Here is a 20,711-nt window from a genome sequence, read left to right as displayed (position 1 = left end):
TGCAGAGAGAGGTCTCACCAGAGAGGCCAGTCCTTTCCCACACCCTACAAAGCATACCCAAGATCCAAGAAAGAGATCTAAGGATAGGGACCAGTCCCTCCTCACACCCGACTACATGAACCTGTTATCCCAGAGAGCCGTCTCAGCAGAGAGGTGAATACCTTTTCAAACAAAAATAGCAAACACTGCCCCCTCAGAGTGGATGTGAAGGACTGTGTGCCTGACTCTTGCGAGAGGCCAGCAAGAGTCAATCACACTATGTATGAGAGCATCATGGCTCTTGTTAATGTCTCCCGAAAGTCATCAGGAAGGAAATAAATGGGGTACATAGTAAAACAACATACATAATGAAAGTATACGATAGCTCTGAAAAGAGCTTTTTCTAGTAACATTTTCAACAACTGTATTTGTGTTTTTATCATTTATTAAGTTCTTTTGTAGTTTTTTTTAACATAAAAGGGATAGAACAAAAACAAGAAAACAAAAGTAAACAAAAACATCTCCGTCAAAATAAAGAGGAGAAAAATGTAGCTGTTCTTGGACAAGCCTATCCCATGCACCCTTGCATGGCTCAGAAGAAAAAATTATCTCATTGCATAAGCAGCAAAAAAGGGCTTTGTTCATATGAGCAGTACCTGGGCCACCAGATGAAAAAGATACAGATGCCCCTGATGAGTTATCAAGCTTGGCAGCACAGGTTAACCCATCCCGAGCAAGGAGTTGAAGGTGCATAGCCTTCAGATACCACCCCATTCCAGTGGTACTCAAGGAATATTGCTTGTTCTGGCTTGCCATGCAGAACTCTTATTTGCATATATTACAAATGATATATTTGCTAGACACTTTCTTTCCACCAGGCCCCATCTGAAGAAATTGCCACACCGAGGACTCTCTGGGTAGCTGAGGTGGCTGACTTGCAGGAACAGCAGTAGGGTTCTCCTCTGAATCAGATGATGACATTGTGATTGCAGAAAATCAGCCTGAGTGACTCCCAGGCCTATAATTGCCAGGGGAGAAGGGCCGTGTGCCCCCTCCCCTTCTAAGGTGCATTTCAGCCCCAGGGGTGAGCTCACCAGGACTTATAATGGCTCAGGAAGGGAGGGCCACTACCCACCCCCATTTTGTTTTGGCTTATTTCGGCCTCAGGGTGGGCTTTTTGGGACCTATTATGGCTCAGGTGTCTGGAAGAAATCGGTGTGTTTTTTTGCATTTTATTTTTGGTCTGCGTCCACACACCACACGCATGGGAAAATCGGCATACCTCTATTGAGGTTTTGTACTTTTTCCACTTGTGCTCGTCTTTGGGAGAACAGCTTTAGAGTTATTTATTTATAGGCAGAGATCACTTCAGGAGACAGTACTTCACAGATCTTGTGCACTCATGTCCCTTTCTCGAAGGAAGGTGGGCACTCGCTAAATAGTGTCACATGATCCAGGTTATGTGCTTCCCACAGTTCAACAAAGAGAACCAGTCATATGTGTGTGTATGGTACACCTCGAATGAAATGTATTATTGTAGTAGTAAATGTGACAAACTCCTACTGCTTTATGATTTTATTGCCACCTCTCTTCCACTAAGATCACTAAGGCCACCTAACTCGACCTGAAACCTAATCCTTTACGATTTGGATTTTTGCAAGTACTTTGGACCCCTCAATTCCTTAAATGGCTTTCCTAATAAGAACCCACCAGGCGCAACCGTAGATCTTGTGAAAACTTTTCTGTAATGTAAGAAATAATTTCCCAAAATGACACAATAAATAAGAAGGTCCCCCAGAGTCTAATGGAGCCCAAAGAAGTTAGAATACTTAAAATGGATGCTCTTCAAAATAGTATGAATACTTTTCCACCTACTATTGCTGCTCAAACCACTGTCGTAGAATTGATAAATGGCCTGGGAATATGTCACAACATATTGTTACAGGACCAATGAAATACATTTGGAAGTGCAGATCATAGCAGTTATTCTCCTTGAGCCATACAATATAATCTGGATCACCAAAACAAGCACTGACTGACTGTATAAGTGACCTTCTAAATATAGAAGAGAATGGGAGAAGTGCCTCAGACCCTCATTCCTTTGCTTCTCATATGAAGTCTGTCTTGCAGAAGGGTAACTGCAGAGAGATGCTGAGATTGTTGTGGGGCACCTGGCAGAGCAGTCCTCAAGGTGGTCTTTAAACACTCCTGTTACTGTAGGATGATTCGTTTTTATGGTCGACCTTGACAGCACAGCTGTCTGCAAAGCATATTGTTACTATTTTTCGAAATATACATGGACTGGGTTGTGGCTCCACCCAGAGGAATATTACGTTCCCCCTCACTAAGCTGGCTATTTGGTGCTTGTTGTTAATCTCCCATAGGCATACCATGCAGAAAGCAATCTTTTTTTGCAACTTTTTCCCAACGTTGTCAAAGCTAATAGGGCAAGCTTTACTATTATAAACTGAGATTGTAGATGCAATGTGGGTAAACATCATTTATGAACGCCTGGTTGTACACACATTGGCACACTCACACTGGAACTGTTGACTTTGCAACTGCTTGTTGTTTTATGTTAAAGCAATAGGATAAGATATGTTTAGATGAAGTATCTTCAAACTTCTGCAAACTTAGTTTTGTTTCACTTCAGAGCCATTTGGTGCCTTCAGTTTCTTCTAATTTGATGATTTAGAACTTACTAGAGTAGGCCCTTGATAAAAATTTAAAATCCTTTGATTTCTAGCGGTTGTGCTAAATCTGGAGCGGAGTCCACTAATGAAATTTCATTCACCACATTAATAGAATAGTAGAGGAGAGTCCAGTGGATTCTTGCTCCGTTTTAGCACTTGCTTCAGGAAGTGGAGAATTTTTCATTATCATGTAACTGTAATTAGTGTATTAATGTTCCTGTAACCTATTGCGAGAGAAAATGCACCTACAGCTAGCAAGTCAAGACTCAATGAGGGTAGTATATGCTTGAGTTGTGTGGTACCAGGAGCGGGGAAGGTGGAGAACTGATATGGCCAAGGGACTGCTGGAGGGTTCCCACTAGGGGGATTTGGGGGTTCACTGGCTGGGGAGCAACATGGGGAACACCTATAAAAAAAGCTGTCCTCTTCACTAAAGTTGTTTATGTTAATGGGGATCCAACCAGTAGCTATAGTAGGAGGGTAATAAAACTACCCACTAAGAATGTTAACAGTCTTAGGGGTAAGGTAAGGGAGAGGTTAATTTTGAGTTCCTGAGAGGGATACATGAGATGCATATGGCAGAGGAAGAGTTGAGATAGCTGGCAAAAGCTATATATGGGTGGATTAGGTGAGTTTCACCCCACAAACTGGGTACAGCAAAGGGGTGACAAAACTGATCAGGAATAATGCCAGGGTCAAGGTTATTAGGTTTGATACTGATGTAAATGGGAGGTGGATAATTGCTTTGATATAGTGTGGTAGCCAATGTTATCTATGTGTGGTGTATTATGATCATAATATAGATGATCCAGCTGCCCTTGTGCAATTGCTAGGCAGACTGTTAGATAATGAAACGCCACCCTCTGGTGAAGGGGGATTTCAACATGCTCTTGATAAGCAACAACCTCCCGGCCGCACTGCAACTCTCCTAGGTGTGCAAAGCCTTTAGAAAATATATCATAGGATTTAGGGCTTGAGGATGATGTCTGGTGGGTAAAAATGGGCATAGGAGGGTTTATTCTTTTCAATGTGGAAAGTACAGGCATAGCTTGAGGACAGACTTTTTTTAATATATGAGAGGGTGTAGGAGAGGAGCAAGTGAAGAAAGTAGTTTTTGCGGTCTTTCATCTCAGATCATCCAAAATAGAGTGGGAAATGTATCTTCGAGACAAACAGATGGGGAAGAGCTGGACGACAGAGAGGAGATACATTATGATACCAGAGACATCTCATGTTTTGTAAAAGTGTTGGAACAGGTGAAGGAAGCAGTTTATTTTCTGTATTTCATCTCAGATTATGCAATAATAGAGCTGGAGATGTATCTGGGTGACAAACAGATGAGGAAGAGATGGACAATGGAGAGGAGATTATGATACCAGAGATGTCTCCATGTTTGCAGAAACCCACACAACTCATATTCAAAGAGAATCTAGCTATTACAACTATATCTGTAGTGTGGGATTTGTATAAGGCATACATGAGATGTATTATTACTTCCTGGTCTGCACATCACCTACAAGAGGTATGAGGAGATGATGCTGCAAAGGGAGACCAATAGATCGGAGGAGTAGCTTACTAGGCAAGCTAATGTTCTGTTTTATAGTTCCTTTTTAGCAGGCCTAGGTAAAACTAAGCAAGAGGCAAGAGGAAATTTAGAGAGGAAGATATGGGCACAGTGGCATGCTAAGAATTTGCAGTTGCATGAATATGGGGAAAAGGCAGGGAAGATGTTAGCATGGAGGAAAAAAGCACAGCACACTCAAAATTTGTTCTCTATCATACAATGTGTGACAGACAGACCAGCAGTATATAACAACGAAAGTATAGGGAAGGCGTTTCGGGGTTTTTATCAATCACTGTACAGGTGTGACTCAATTACCCACTCTTAGTGCAATTTAGAGCTGGCTAGATTCTAACCAGTTGCCCTCAATCGATTTAGATGATCAGGATTTTTGAAGTAAGGAGGTAACTGAGAATAAGATTGTTGCAGCCATTAATAAGATTGGTAAGGGGAAGTCAGCAGGGCCCAATGGTAAACCTGGGGAGGTATATAGGTTGTTGGTAGTATATCTCTTTTCAATCATGAAGAAGTTTTTTAGCAGCATCCTGATTAACGGGCAAGACCTGCTGGCCTCTTGGGTTGAGGCCTATATAGTTGTATTCTTAAAACCTAACAAAAATTCACTCAAGTGTGTCTCTTAAAGACCTATTGTCTTGTTAAATGCTGACTGTAAGGTCTTTGCTAGGATTTTGCTAAATAGGTCTTTATTGGTGGTGGTTAAGTTGGTTACTAGTGACCACAGGGTTTTAGCCTGTGTATGCAGTTGGAGGAGTTGACTCACCAGGTCATTGGGACAATCGATATAGCTGTCTCACTGTCTTTCCCACCTGCTATAGTGGCAGTGGGTGCTGCTAATGCTTTCAACCAGGTCTGTTGGGATTATTTATGTGTCTGCCTATGGCACATTGGTATCCCCCAGTTTTTATTGATACCGTAAAGGCGTTATGTAATAACCCAACAGCAAGAATCTGTTTGAATAATTGTTTGACCCGAGTCTAATGATAAAGAGAGAGGTTTATACATTGAGCCTCTTGTGGAGAAACTCAGATCTGAGGATGTAATTATCCTGTTTTGAGGGTTAGGGTTAACTAAGAAGATAGCATTATACATGGACGATTTGTTGCTTTTAATAAATGTCCTGAAACAACATTCCTAAAGTTATAAGAAATAGCAGGAAATATGGAAGGCAATCTCTGTCCATTTGATAAACAGCATAAAACTGAGGTAATGGTCTGGAATATAGAAGGACGTCCACTGGGTGCAAGGATTGTGGACAAAGTGATATATCTTGGTATTCAACGTTATTCTGACTTGACCACAATCCCTATAGAGAATTTATCCAGGCTAGCAGATGTAGCTAAGAAACTACTGGTGAAGTGAAATCATCTTCCCCTAATAATTTTCACTAGAATAAATCTTGTAAAAATGTGCATTCTGCTGAAGATCTCCTTTGTTTATAAGGACATTCCATTGTTGTTCAATTTGAAGGTGACCCATAGGTTGTAACCATCCATAAACAGTTTTGTATGGTCTTCAAAACACCCAGAATCTCTTAGAAGAATTTAAGGGCAACGAGAAAGAAAGGAGGGTTGTAACTCCCTAACTTGCAAAATTACTGTTGTGCTTATGACTAAAGGTTTTTAAAACTCTATTTAGACAACCTGAACTGTTGGAAAGAGAAAGTATGTATAAGGCTATGACCTCTTCCCTGAGGGTCAGCAGTAGATTTCTCCACAAGTTTGTCTTTACAAAATAAGTCTTAAGGGGGAAACAACGATTACAACGCAACTTTTACAACGAACTACCATTACAACGAAACTTTTACAACGCAAAAACTTTTACAACGCATACCATTACAACGCAGGATTTTACAACGCAAGTACCTTTACAACGCATACCGTTACAACGTAAGTATTGGTAAGTATATAATTATTTTTAAAATATTATATGTTTGGGTTTTTGGGTAAAGGGGTATTTTTAGGGTTCAGGGTCAGTTTTCAGTTTTTGGGTAAAGGGGTATTTTTAGGTTTCAGGGTAAGTTTTCAGTTTTTGGGTAAAGGGGTATTTTTAGGGTTCAGGGTCAGTTTTCAGTTTCTGGGTAAAGGGGTATTTTTAGGGTTCAGGGTCAGTTTTCAGTTTTTGGGTAAAGGGGTATTTTTAGGGTTCAGGGTCAGTTTTCAGTTTTTGGGTGAAGGGGTATTTTTAGGGTTCAGGGTCAGTTTTCAGTTTTTGGGTGAAGGGGTATTTTTAGGGTTCAGGGTCAGTTTTCAGTTTTTGGGTAAAGGGGTATTTTTAGGGTTCAGGGTCAGTTTTCAGTTTTTGGGTAAAGGGGTATTTTTAGGGTTCAGGGTCAGTTTTTAGTTTTTGGGTAAAGGGGTATTTTTAGGGTTCAGGGTCAGTTTTCAGTTTTTGGGTAAAGGGGTATTTTTAGGGTTCAGGGTCAGTTTTCAGGTTTTGGGTAAAGGGGTATTTTTAGGGTTCAGGGTCAGTTTTCAGTTTTTGGGTAAAGGGGTATTTTTAGGGTTCAGGGTCAGTTTTTAGTTTTTGGGTAAAGGGGTATTTTTAGGGTTCAGGGTCAGTTTTCAGTTTTTGGGTAAAGGGGTATTTTTAGGGTTCAGGGTCAGTTTTGGGTTTTTGGGTAAAGGGGTATTTTTAGGGTTCAGGGACAGTTTTGGGTTTTTGGGGTACAGGGTTAATTTGTAAAAATAAAATAAAATTATATTTAAATTAAATTAATTAAATGTAATTAAATAAAAATTAATTATATTTTAATAATTTAAATTAATTTAAATTAAAAAAAATATTTTTAGGGTTCAGGGTCAGTTTTGGGTTTTTGGGGTACAGGGTTAATTTGTAAAAATAAATTAAAATTATATTTAAATTAAATTAATTAAATAAAATTAAATAAAATTTAATTATATTTTAATAATTTAAAATAATTTATATTAAAAAAAATATTATATACTTACCAATATTTACGTTGTAATGGTATGCGTTGTAAAGGTACTTGCGTTGTAAAATCTTGCGTTGTAATGGTATGCGTTGTAAAAGTTTTTGCGTTGTAAAAAATTCGTTGTAATGGTAGTCGTTGTAAAAGTATGCGTTGTAACGTCATACATCCGTCTTAAGGTGATGGAGGTGGCAGCTAGAGAGTGGGTGGATGTCAGGGACAGATGCAGGACCTAGTGTGGCAATGCGTTAGCTCCAATTTGGGATTCACCTGGAACTCTGAAGTGTCTTTTAGATGCATTGAGCCATCCTATGCGGGATGACAACATCAATTTGTGGGTTGCCTTGATTTGTTCTGATGGTCTACGATTTTGGGACTCATTAAATATAGCAATCCATCATTCCTTCCTAGACTGCAATAATCAACGCCTCCCTCAAGCAGGGTTCGATTCCAGACCCCTTGAAAGCCGGCCAAGTCCTCCCTATCTTAAAAAAAACCTTCACTGGACCCAGCCTCTCCTGACAATTTCAGACCTATCTCAAATATCCCACTATTAGCCAAAGTATTGGAGAAATGTGTACAACAGCAACTAAGCCACCACATCAACAACTTCCACCTACTCGATGACTTCCAATCTGGATTCAGACCAGGAAACAGCACTGAAACCACCATGCTCCACATTGTTGACGATGCCCTCCAAGCCCTAGAGCAAGGCGAAACCTGCCTTCTAATACTCTTAGATCTATCTTCCGCCTTCAGTACGGTCAACTATGACAAACTACTCGAATGCCTTAAACTCAGAATGGACCTGGATGTGTGGTCCGAGAATGATTCAGGTCCTTCCTCCATAACCGTTCTCTGAGATTCCTCATCAACGGCAACCTATCAGCTCCCACCCCGGGCATGGTTGGAGTCCCCCAAGTCTCAACCCTGTCCCCCACCCTCTTCAATCTTTACTTAGAGCCACTTACCGAAGTTCTTCGCACCGCCAACATCTCTTACCATATGTACGCGGATGATACCCAAATATCCATCAATATCTCTCCGCTCGAGGAGATCCTCTCTCTGAATGAGACCCTGAAACTGACTGTCCAATGGCTAGCTGCTAACCAACTAAAACTCAATGCAAAGAAAACTGAATTTCTCCTAATCTCCCATTCAGAAGCTGCCTCGGAGATTCAGAAGTGGATCAATGCCATCACCGCCCTAAACTGCCCGCCAACCACTGTGGACTTTGCCAAATCCCTGGGCATAATCCTTGACTGTAACCTGAACATGAGCGACCACATGTCTCATATTTTAAAAGTAGTGCTTTCCCAAGTTTTCAGAAGTTTTCAGTTCTCCTTTAATCCTATCCCCTGCGTGACATCCATTATCGTTATTCATGTTACAAGTCATCATATCTTGCTTTATTTTAAGCTGGGTGAGTCCCATTTAGTAATACCTCAATGGTGTCCACTCAATATTCTTGTTACATTAAACATAACATAGTTTGTTTTTTAATATTTATTTATTTAACTGTATTTAACTTCTTTGATTTTGAAATTGGTCCCATTTCAAAGACCACATCCTCAGTCATTTGCAGGACTATATGAAACTTCTTTGATAAGGAGTTTTGGTGAAGGATACATTTCAATCCACTAGGGTATGCCAGCAGAACCAAAAGCAGTACCACACCTGATTTGTTTCATACAATGACCTATTTTTAAGAGTTATTCAAATGAGTTTATTCACATTTTAAGGTAGAAAACAGTGGATATTATTCTCTAAGAGTTGTATTTTTGTTTGATTCATTTTGGAGAAGTAATCACAAAATATTGTGTGAGACTGTAAAATTAGGTTGAATTTCTACATAATGAAATTATTAGCTATCTTTCTTTTTACATATACTTGAACTTTTACATGCACATCACTGACGAGATTAGGCAGGAAAACGACTGTTACGCCAAATGTTAATTAATATTTACTGCTGTTTGACCCAAAGTGAGTTAACCTCAAAGATGCTTCAGCATTTGATTGTGTTATGCCAACATTTATGGTTGATGTTCAAGATAGTTGATGGATCCCAACCACAAGCAATGTTGCAGAAATTAACCACAGGCAAAATGCGATTTACGCCAGAGTAATTGTACGTAACTTCCTGCATTTCACATTACAATTGTTACAGAAAATGCTCGAGATTATGTCATTATGCCACATCGCATAATTGGGATTTTGTTTGGTGACCAACTGTATTGCGGTAGTACAGAAACAGCAAAACAAACGGCCACAAGGGAGAATTTTTTGCTACACACATGGTTTTGTTTTTCTTTAAGTGAAATATGTCCTCACAGTAAAAATTGGACACGAGGATGTACTTCATGTGACAAAATAGGAACAAAATGATGGATTAAAATGAGTAATTTAGTGTAACTTTTTGGTATTTTGCATAATTTCCACAAAGGAAATTACGCAAATTATGCCCATACTTAGTTGACATCTTTCACCATTTTGCTGATTATTATTTAGATATATAGTTACATGCACTAGATACTTTCTACTTTATCCTTTTGGTATGGCTACAATGGGTTGGTTTGGGATTTTTTTTCGTTACTTAGTATTGCATCATAATCTGTGAACACCGAATCCCCCAGATTACACCTACGCACTTCTTCTCACCATTGGGGAGTCATAGGTTTTAATATTATCACCCATGTGGTGAAACATTCACATGAAGACCCTTGGGTCTTTTTGGGAAAATCAGTAAATCATTATGCATTAATAGCCACATAGCACCTGAGTGTTCTGCAGGACATCCTCTTGTGACTCAATCTTGGAACCGATTGATCTCCTGTGCACTCTGGAACACTTGATGACACATTTAACATTGAAATAAAGTCCACTGTAAAATGATTTTCTCCTCCTGTATTCAACTCTCCCACTGTCTCACACATTCAAGCTTCATCACCATTGGTTTCCTTTGCTAAATCGTTGGGTTGCTTAAAAGAAGTTCATGTAGCATTGTACATTTAGGAAATCTGTTTTTAATCATTGGCTCTGCTGCAGACTCATAGGTTTTGTTGCACACATACAGAGACCTTTCCTGGTCATCCCTGGCTTTAACAAAATCTATCTCCTTTTGTGTAGTAATGTGTCTCACCAATTCTTAGTGCAGCCCCGCTATCAGTCACATAAGTTAAATATTTGGGCATGATTCTTTATAAGGATCTGACGATGGGTCCTCAAGTGGATCACATTGCTTCCTGTTGTTTTATAACAGTTTAATTGCGGTGAAAATTTTCAAAATATCTCCTGAAAAGTCCTGCAAATACATAGTCCAAACATTATTTTCTCCAGATTGGATTATGGCAACACACTATATTTGGGAATATCTTCTAGATTCATGACCCAAATGCAAATAATGCAAAATGTGGCAGCAAGAGCCATACTCAATCCTCCTCTATCATGCTATATAACCTCTGAACCTCAAGCCCAACACTTCCCTGGCTGTCTTCCAGGAAAAGGTGTATTTTTATATCCCAATATCAGACCTTTAAAGTCAATTGGGGGACAGGCCAAAGTATTTTCAGAAATCAATCTGCAAATTGGCACCTAAGTAACCTTTGTGTCATCCATAACTAACTTGCTAAGAGACACATGTATCCAATGTGCTCGCTGCTGAGGCTGTGTCTTCTGTTTACTTGCACCTAAAAGATTGAACAAGCTTCCCACTCAACTTGACAAGAAGTTAACTTTACTTCCTTATAATAAATTAAAAACGTGGTTGTTCATGGCATCTCTTTGGGGTTGTGTCCTTTGTGTCTGTTTGTACTTCTTCTGGTCTCCAGTCAGGGTACTTTTCTTTGGGTAACAGGTCAGACTATAACATAACATAAGGTAACGTAACATAACACAACACAACACTACACAACATAACCCTAAAAATCCACTTCATTTTAACAGATGAAATCCTTTCCCTCTGCATAGCTTAGGACTTCTGTATGTATGGATCCATTGACATCTTACTAGTTCCGTATTGAATTAACATTTCCAGTTATGAAGTAATTTGTTTGCTATGCTTCTTGGATCTACAATACCCGTGGTGATGTTTGCATTGTTTAAACATCTCTAGCAAATAAATAGAGTAAATACGTAGATGTATTGAAGGCATGGTCCTGTTATATAAAAAGTACTACATGGAACATCATGTTTAATACATAACTTCACTTAGGCATTTGATAAGCTGCTTTACATGCTCGTCTTTCTGAGGTTTGAACTTGAAATCACAATAGTAGAGAATAGCCTAGAAAGACATCTTTGGCATGCGTCATCATTGAGGGAATCAATCAGTAGATTTCAATAAATCAGTAGATGCGTATAGAGTTACTTGGCTCCTGTGACAGTATTCAGGCGCTGTCCAGACCCAAGTCCATATCCGAAACACCCAGTGTGTCTAAGTGGGCTCAACCTGTAGAAAAATGGAATACTTATAAGGGAGATTTACATATTGGGATCTGTGTTTACAGATGCCGATAAGGAAATCTCAATTAGAAGTACTCCCTCTTTCTAGAGATTGAACCCACCTGGGCACACTAGGTGTTCCAGGTGTGGACTCGATGATGGCGCATGTTACAAGAGAGATCTCCAGTGGGTAAGAGTCATTTTAAAAATGTCTAAGGATTTTCAAGGTAGGAAAGGTATCATAGTGGCACCACTCCTTCTTGATCAGTTCAGTTAACATATTTGGAAGTTGAGTGCTTCCCCTCTTTGTACTTCTTACTCCCCTTTCTTTTAATGATCAATATAGCCTAGAATTACATGAAATGTACATTCCTATACCATGAAATTTACATTATGTGACATATTTCCCACAGGTCCCTTACTTTCCATGGTAATCCAATCATAGGGAATAATGCCTTAGAGACAGCACTTCTTGCAAATTCCTGCATTTAGCCATAAATCACAAACATTGCAAACAGAACAAGTACAAGCGTTAAAACACTGTCATATGATGTCCTTGGCTGTAATTATGACGCAAGCTTTACATTGTTGTCTTGCGATGGTGAGTAGCAGCATATAGACCAATTGTTACAAAGTGCAGTAAACATTTTATTAAAGAGGGCTACTGGAACTACAGATCTTAAGTGACCACCAAACACTGTAACAAAGTCTATCACCGTTCTGAGCTGCACTATGAATATTCTGTCTTGATGTGCTTTACTTTGTCTTTGGAATGTACAAAATCAACAAGTAAGAGGGACGTACAAAGTAGTATATGTTTCACTCACAATTCCATTTGTACACGCAAGCTGCTACTCTTTCACAATCTGCTTGCTCATCAATGGCATATAAGAGATCTTTACAGAAAAGTACATCACTAACATTAACCGAAAAATAAAGGTAAGTAACAGTTTTTTGCAACACCTACCTAGGGTAGGGTCAGTATAACCTGTGGAATAAACAGCAAAGTGTAATTCAGTAATACAATACTTCGATTTTTTAACATTCCTGATTTGGATTGACATTCTCCTTTTTTGTTTAAAATATGTATTTTCTATCAAAATTCTGAAAGAAAGGTTTAGGAATATTCATCCACAGACGTGTAAGGCGAGCTGATGAAACTCGAGGCCGTTGAAGCAGATTTAGGATTGTTGGGTGAGCAGCCATTGATGGTTGACGCCCCTGTCGCACTTTTCTTCTTATGGCTGGATTTTGGATTCTCTCCCTCATTTGCATCAAAAACTACAGTCATGCTGGACTCCATTCTGGACACTGTGTACAAGCTGCTCTGTCTGGTGGGGTGAAACCTGGTAGACTTGAGCTCTAGCTCATCATAACTAGACACCTCGATAAATGGACACCAGCGGAATGCTCTCTTGAAACCGGCTCGGAATCTGAAAATACAGAAATTCAACACAGTCAGGCTCTTTGCTCTGATAAAAGTGTTCAATTTTAAAAGGATAAAATCTTTTACAAGGGTTTTAAGCAAGGAGATACAGTTGATGGAACTTTCACTAGCAAAACTAAGGGGACCTCAATCTTTAAGGAAAAGAGAGAAAATTTGGAGACCTTTCTTGTAACATTATTGTTTGGGTAATGCTGGCTACAATCATTATTTATTCATTTTTTTTTCTCGAAAAAATCATTTGCTTTTTTAAATGTTCCTCTGTATCATTGACTATTGTATAAGATCTTAACGCTTTATGAATTACTTATGTGTTTCTTCTTATTTTTCTTATGTATGTCTCTCTTGCAATGATCAATAAAAATATTCAAAATAAAAAAAAAAGGACAGAAAATCCTACATATCTAAGCTAATACATTGGGATAGGATATGTCCATCTTGACTTTTGATATGACATCCAAGATGCTACCACCGGCACCCAGAAGTAATAATGCATTTGCACTTTTAACAATATTTTGATACAGTTCACCATCCTATTTTTTGTTAAAATTCAGAAAATGTAATTCTTAAAGAATTCTGTCACAATATTGGTCATTAAAAGACACTTGCAACTGTATTTGTTTCATATGCTCCAGAGGTTTTGTTGAAATGATCACGTCAAAGAGCTCTAAATTATTGAAGGACAAATCAAAGTTACACTTACCTTTTGGAATTTTCAATGAATTAAGATACTTTATATTTAACTGATACCAACTAAATGGCGCAATAGATTTCTCATTAAACATACCCTTAGTATGCACAAATGCAATGTTTACTATGTTTAGGTGTCACTAAGGATATAAGTGTTTTTTTCCATGGATTGGATATCCTTTTGGCTGGAGAGTGTAGTTGTGAGCTCCCAGTGGCATACAGAAAGATTATGGAAAGATTATTTCTGGGTTTTTGAAAGGATTTCCGAAGATTTGATGGGCGATTCAAATGTAAAAATAAAAGAACTGCAATTTATGAGAATTGTGATTCTTGGCAACATCCCACACCACATCAAAATATCACTTGGACCAAGACTTTACTTTGGGAAAGTGGTGTTCATGGATTAAGGTGCTCATTACAATTAGTCTAGCGTTCTCAGGCAGTAATCGCACTTTCAATATTTACAATACCTAAAGTTTTGGTAAGAACGGGTCCTTTCATTACCGGGGATCACAAGTTGGTCTTCTATAAACTGCCATAGAATGGCTCACAAAATCTGGAAATTTGAGTGTTACTGAACCAGGGCAGACTAAGAGCCAAACCAGCCCTGGCAATTTAGTCGGACTGGCCGTTGGGGGGAGGGAGGGTGCAAGTGGGAAACACTGCTGCTGCTTTTGTTACATGGGGCCGATATTGCTGCACTGCTGCAAAACCGGCCCCTAGTAACGAAAATGGCCCCCACTGGTCCCAAACCGACCTCCACCCTTCCGGCCCACCAGGAAAATGCCCGGTGCCCATTATGGCCAGTCCAGCCCTGTACTGGACCAACTTCCACATGCAAGCTCATAATTCCGAGGATTTTACAGCGGACAATCCAGTAGTGACCTGGAGGATTTGCCCCCGCCAAAAATGTACAAATACCACATCCAAGAATGCCCAGTATGCTAAAAACACACCACTTGTATTTGACACTAGCCCACTCATAAGGAGGGTTTAACTCTATTAGTTCATAACATTTGCTTTATTAGAAAAAGAAAAAATACTGACTTTACACACTCACATTTCTTTATAAAATAATAAGATGAATAAGATGCTAAAACGTCATAGAATCTGCCTTTTTTGAGGAAGGCAAGCGAAGTGAGAGATTACACTCACTATATTAGACAGTACTCAAACGAATATCCTTGTGCTAGTCACAGCAGGTTCTCTTTGTAGCTCGAACGCACATTGTTTTGGATCTTTTTCCCTGCACGCCAGAAGCCACAAGATTAAAATGAGTAAACAAAATATACTTTTTCTACAAACACTGTAAAAAGCGATGGAGACAAACGTTAACAAATTCAGACTTAGACAAAAAATGTCCTCTAGGATAGGAAGAGTAATATGTGAGGCCAAGAGAGATAATAGATAATATATTGGGAGTCATAGGCAGCTGAACACAGAGCCAAAGGGAAAAGAAGTGAAGAGGTGATGTTAGGTATGCAGGGAGGGGAAAAAGAAAACTTTATATCCCACTTGATGCACAATCTTCAACTTGCTCAGCCCCGGCACATAGTCCCCACCCATTCTTCCACTACGAAACAATAATTCTGTACCCTCAGCCACCACCAGATACTGCCTGCACCTATCAAGAATATGACTCTAGCATGTATGCCCCATCCAAAATGCTACCTATTGGTTCCAAATTGCCATCCCCTGTAACCCACCCACACCTATCCCCAGCAGCATAGTCTTCCCATCCCACACAACCAGTGGCACAGGGTTACATAAATCTTTCAGGAGCATACTGCCAACATTGCAAAAAAAAAACAGTTTTTTTCCAAAAAGTAACGTCCATTATTTAGCATAATTGTAACATCAAATGACATCCTGACAATATCATAGAAAACCGTATAAAAAACTGAATGGACAATGGGGCAGATTTACAAGCCCCTTGCAACACTTTCGCACCGCCGTTGCGTCACATTTGTGATGCAGCAGCAGCGTAAACAATGTGGCCAATTTACAACATGATGCATCTGGGGAGATGTCGTAAAGCCCTGTGTCGCATTACACCTGCGTCAGGTATAATATATGCAGGGTTGGCGTTCCAACGCAGGAAAGCCTCGTAAAAGTGATGCAGTGAAATCTGCAAGATTTCACTGCGCCACTACTAGGACGCCACTGCATCAAAATCTTATGCCTGCTTGAAGCAGGCATAAGGATTGGCACAGTACAATGAGTTTAGGCCTCAGCATGCATTGCTGGAGTTGCGTCGTGCTTTCAACACCACTCCAGTAATGCGTGACTGTTGGGCCAACAGAATTTCAAACGCATTTTCAATCCTTGCTCCAATGTTCGCCGTATACGGCGCATCCATGGAGGAGCAAGGGTATTGCAGGGAAACTGATGCATCTCTACAGATGAGTCAGTTTCTTGTGAATCTGCACCAATGTGTTTTCTGACCCAGGAATACATCTTATCAGGTATGTAAGAGAACTTTGTGTGTTTTTCAGACAGTATCACCTGTTTGGTGTAGTTAGAATACTGACACCACAATCATCGTCAAGGCCTGGATAGGATTTAGGAAGAATATGTTACTTTTCAAGGACTGATTAGTAATTCTCTTCTCATTCAGACAGCTGGGTTTTGGCATACATAGTTTTGATTCACAGATTCTTCAGAATCAGCAGGAGTACATGGGGTAATCTGTGGGCTGTTGTTTGCCAAAGTGGTAGCATCTATTTTACACTACCAAGGCTGGCATCTGTTTAGGAGCAGCAATAAGGCCTTCAGTTGGGGGTCCAGCATGGGTATTGAATATCCTACCAACACACCCAGGGGAACACAGGGACTGTGGCAGAGCAGGTCCATGGTAGCTAGGCAGGCAATATATGGAGCACATAGTGGGCAGGATTGGAAAGAGTCTTGCAAACATTCCGCAATCCCAGCTGCACCATGGAGATTGCTTCCCAGAAGATCGAACCAGACCTACAAGTGAGGACATGCTGTCCAACCTAGAATAGACACAAGCAAATATGCTCCTGGCTTATGCCGGAGAAACACTCTTGAGCCCATCCATGGAACAGATCCATATGACTAGCAGATTACTTTGCATTGAGGAATGGGCATCATATTTAAAGTGACCCCCACCATCCTAGTGGGGATGTCTGTGCCTACTGCTGCTTAGACATATGCACTGTAGACGCCATTGAATGCCAAGTGAATTCTAAGGATTTTTTTTTATCAACTCTGAATGTTTGTTTTCCCAAAAACTAAACTCTCAAATTAGGGGTTTGCTTCATCTCCTTGAAATATAGGGAGTTGCCTTCCCTCCTCGCCAAGGCCCTGGTTTTATTCTTGAACAGGTGTGCTATGCCTGACATGGCAGACCTAACCATGAAAAATCAATGCTAGTAGTCCACTGTAAATAAGGAGGACTACAGCCGCATTTAACCCTGTGGTCCCTTGGCTGAAAGGCTGCTGGGTCAAATGTTTCCGACAGTGGAGCCAGTTGAGTCTTTGCCATTAGAAATGTGTCAGTTCCTCACTTTTCAAAGAGGCTAGGGGGCCACAAGGTCGGTGGGGGTGCTCTGACAATTTATGACAGAACTTACACTCCATTGAACTTTGAAATATCCCTTTAGGCCAGGTGGCTCCAACCTTCTCTATAATGTGAGCTGCTTGTGATCAATTAAAACAGTCTCATATTACTAATGGCTTTGATATTGTTTCAGTATTGACCACATCAAAGGCAATCACAATAGTGGCCACACCTTGCAGGATTACTAGTAGTCACCACCCAGGTGTATGTGTCAGTAATGAGTGACAAGATATTGCCATGGTAATATACCATTGTTGCAGTAGTGATCACATCAAATACAATCAAAATAGTGACCACGCCTTGTAGGATTACTAATACTTATAGTGCACACCTTGGAGACTTACTAGTAGTGACCACCCAGATCTATGTCACAATATTGAGTGACAACATTTTGTGGCAAAAAAATCATAGCCCAGAATATTACAATACAAACTCATGAAAATACATATGCAGAGGTAAGTAAAGATTTACTATTCTTAACTTCACATGTACATACTTTGAAGATACATATATCTTCAAGACAAATAGAGACAGCATTAAGAATGTAAATAAAAATAAACTACCCTAGAAATACTTATCTTTATGATATTGTGGTAGTCATTATTCTGGATACATTTTTTTGGGGGCTGGCCAAAAATTACATGATATTGTAGTAGAGTACCAATCACCCAAAGCATAAGGCAGGGCTTGGCAAATGTAATGTCAGGAAACCTTTATCAATAAAAAATGGCTCCACATTACTATGAAATGCCAGCCATAGTACAAATTGCCCACTGGTAAACACAAAACACTAAAAGCTATGCATATCTTCAACTCAGTCTAAACTATTATTCAAAGACCAGCTTTAAATATGTTTTGCATTTTCAGACTATCTAAAATGGAGCAGCTAGACTTGTCCTCAACCTCCCACCCTGAGCAGATGTCACCTCACAACTTAGGGAACTCCACTAGTTCCGGATACACAAGCGCACAGACTTTAAACTTCTCAGCCACACCTAGAAAGCTCTCCAAAGCACTGACCCTGCTTACTTGAACAGCTGCTTTGACTTCCACCAACCTTTCAGACACCTCCTCTCTGCAGGTTTCTCACACATACACAAAAGCAGAGCAGGGCGCCGCGCCTTCTCGTACCTGACCCATACAGCCTGAAATGACCCCCAACTGCACATCACAGCCTCCTACTCTTTTTTAACCCAGAGACCCTCACAGGTGATTATCGGGATATAAAAACATACATATCATACCATAACATAACGTAACATACCATACCATACCATATCATAACATAACATAAACGAATCCTGGCATTTCTTTTCTGGCCCTGTTGTCACAGGTACTGTATGATTGATAGAGAGGAGATTACAAAGTGATCAATCTCCATATAACTTTGCAAGTCTTGGAGTGAAGACAGGTGGTAATGCTGCACATACTGCAGGATGTTACTGTGTGTGTCTTTGCATAAGCATGTGGGCCTGATACTAGTTTGGCTGCTGGTCACTCCAAGAACACGGAGATGTCAACATTGGTAGAGACTCTGAATTACATACTGTACTGTGCTGCACTTCAGGGAGCTACTTCAATGGTACTGGTGAGCTACAACAAGCTCCTAAGTTACTTAATGGAGACGCCTGCCAAGGTCTCCTGGTAGTGCTCATGCTAGGCTGACATTACATTAAAACAATGAAAGGTGGTGAGTTGAATGCTTCCAAATGTTTCAGTCACTGACAGTCACTTAGGCCTACCTTAAATCATTTTGTGCTCACTGCACCACTCCAGATTAGAGTCAACTATATGCAAATAGTTGTTAGTCCTGCTTCAGTTAGAACAGTCCAGCCCGGACTGTGAGGCCATGGCCTCTCTGAATGCTGGAAATATTAAAACATTCCACCCATCACTTTTTTAGGTGTCCCGTTTTCTAAAGGTGAAATCCTCAGTGCAATAGATATATCTAAAATGAGGCCCATGCTCACTGCATTTGGACTCAAGCTACACCTCGATCATGAGGTCAAGATAAGCCAAAACTGGTCTACAGTGTTTGTATTCCTGCCTGGAGGGCACTGGGCCGGTGGTTTAGGCTGGACTTTTCCTGTTGGAGTAAGACCAACACCGATGTGCATATGGCTGGTCTTTGTGTAGAGAGGTATAATGGTAAAAACAAATGATGTTTGTTGGTTATCACTACAGTAATTTTGTTTACTGTGCAGATATTACACAGTCATAAGTGACACAAGTTAGCTGCTTCAAGGGTAGAGTCAGGTCCAGGCAAGTCGTAATTGCAAATGTTCATTTGACCAAGATTTGACCGAGATTTCTAAGCGCAACAAAGGCCCATGGAGGTCTAGGCGCAGCATTCATGCTAAGCTTCAATATGAACTGCTCAACAACTTCTAATTGTGCTGTGTCAACCTAGAGAGTGAACAACCAGAGTTGTAGGTCCTTTGTTAAAGGGAAGTGTAACTCATGGATGTGAGATGGCGGGGTAGAGTATTCCAAAGCCTAGCAGCTGTAACTGAGAAGTCTCTGCCTTCCCATATCTTCTTCTGGTCTCTGGGGACTGTTACCCAGTTTTGGTGTGCTGGTGTGCTGAGCTAAGTTTTCTCACAGAGACATACCATTGGAAGATGGCATTGATGTCTGCTGGGCTTGCTGTGCAAAAAGCTTTATGTACAGTGCAGAATGCCTTAAACCGGATACTCTTCTCTACCAGGTCCCCAGTACAGTTCTTGTAAACCTTTCAACACCGAATACCACTTAGGAATATCCAAAGTAAGCCTTGCCATCACAATCTGCACGTTACAGTTTTGCTAGGGTTGACTTGTTGGTCTCAAGGTAAAGCACATTGCAGTAGTCCATCTTTGAGGTGACCAAGGCAAGAGCGACATGTAATGAGCCGGAAGGGGCATAAACTAAAATTACCTTCCTCAACATTCTGATTGTCCAAAAGCAGGTTGACACTGTGCGAGTGGACTGATGGTCCAGTGACAGCTTGCTCTCCAGAAGGACAGCCAGATTTTTAGCAGCGCCAACTGGAGTGGGTAGGCTGCCTAGCGTGTCTGGCCGCCAGGTGCTAGTCCAAATCAAAAGTTGACTTCCAAAGAACAATGGGGCATATTATCAAGGGGGTTTATCCCCGTTTTTTTGGCTTTAAAAGCCAAGAAAGCGGAGATAAAATTATCTCCCTATTACCTAGCTGTCGCTAACACCAGTTAGCGACAGCTAGTAGGAGATAGCGACCATCTTGGGTCCCACTTTGCATGTCAGTGATATTTATCACTAATGACATGCAAAGTGGGCGTGCCAAGATGTTAGCGACTGGAAACAGTCGCTAACATCGCTATCTCCTATTACCAACTTTTGGAGATATTCGCGCT

At 40.3% G+C, this 20,711-nt stretch overlaps 1 protein-coding gene across 1 annotated transcript in view; it reads right to left on the bottom strand.

Moving 5' to 3' along the window:
* Positions 1-12,092: 12,092 nt before the first annotated feature.
* Positions 12,093-20,711, bottom strand: part of TACR3 (tachykinin receptor 3) — a 556,678-nt gene continuing 548,059 nt past the window's right edge. The window contains exon 4 of the mRNA XM_078677607.1: positions 12,093-13,056. Within this exon, the coding sequence (XP_078533733.1) occupies positions 12,741-13,056 (316 nt within the window). The 3' untranslated portion in view covers positions 12,093-12,740. The remainder of the gene's footprint in view (positions 13,057-20,711) is intronic.

The sequence above is a fragment of the Lissotriton helveticus genome, chromosome 2_1 (genome assembly GCF_964261635.1).
Source record: "Lissotriton helveticus chromosome 2_1, aLisHel1.1, whole genome shotgun sequence".
Lineage (NCBI taxonomy): Eukaryota > Metazoa > Chordata > Amphibia > Caudata > Salamandridae > Lissotriton > Lissotriton helveticus.
Note: the sequence above shows the minus strand (reverse complement) of the source record. Positions and strands in the feature narration are given on the sequence as shown.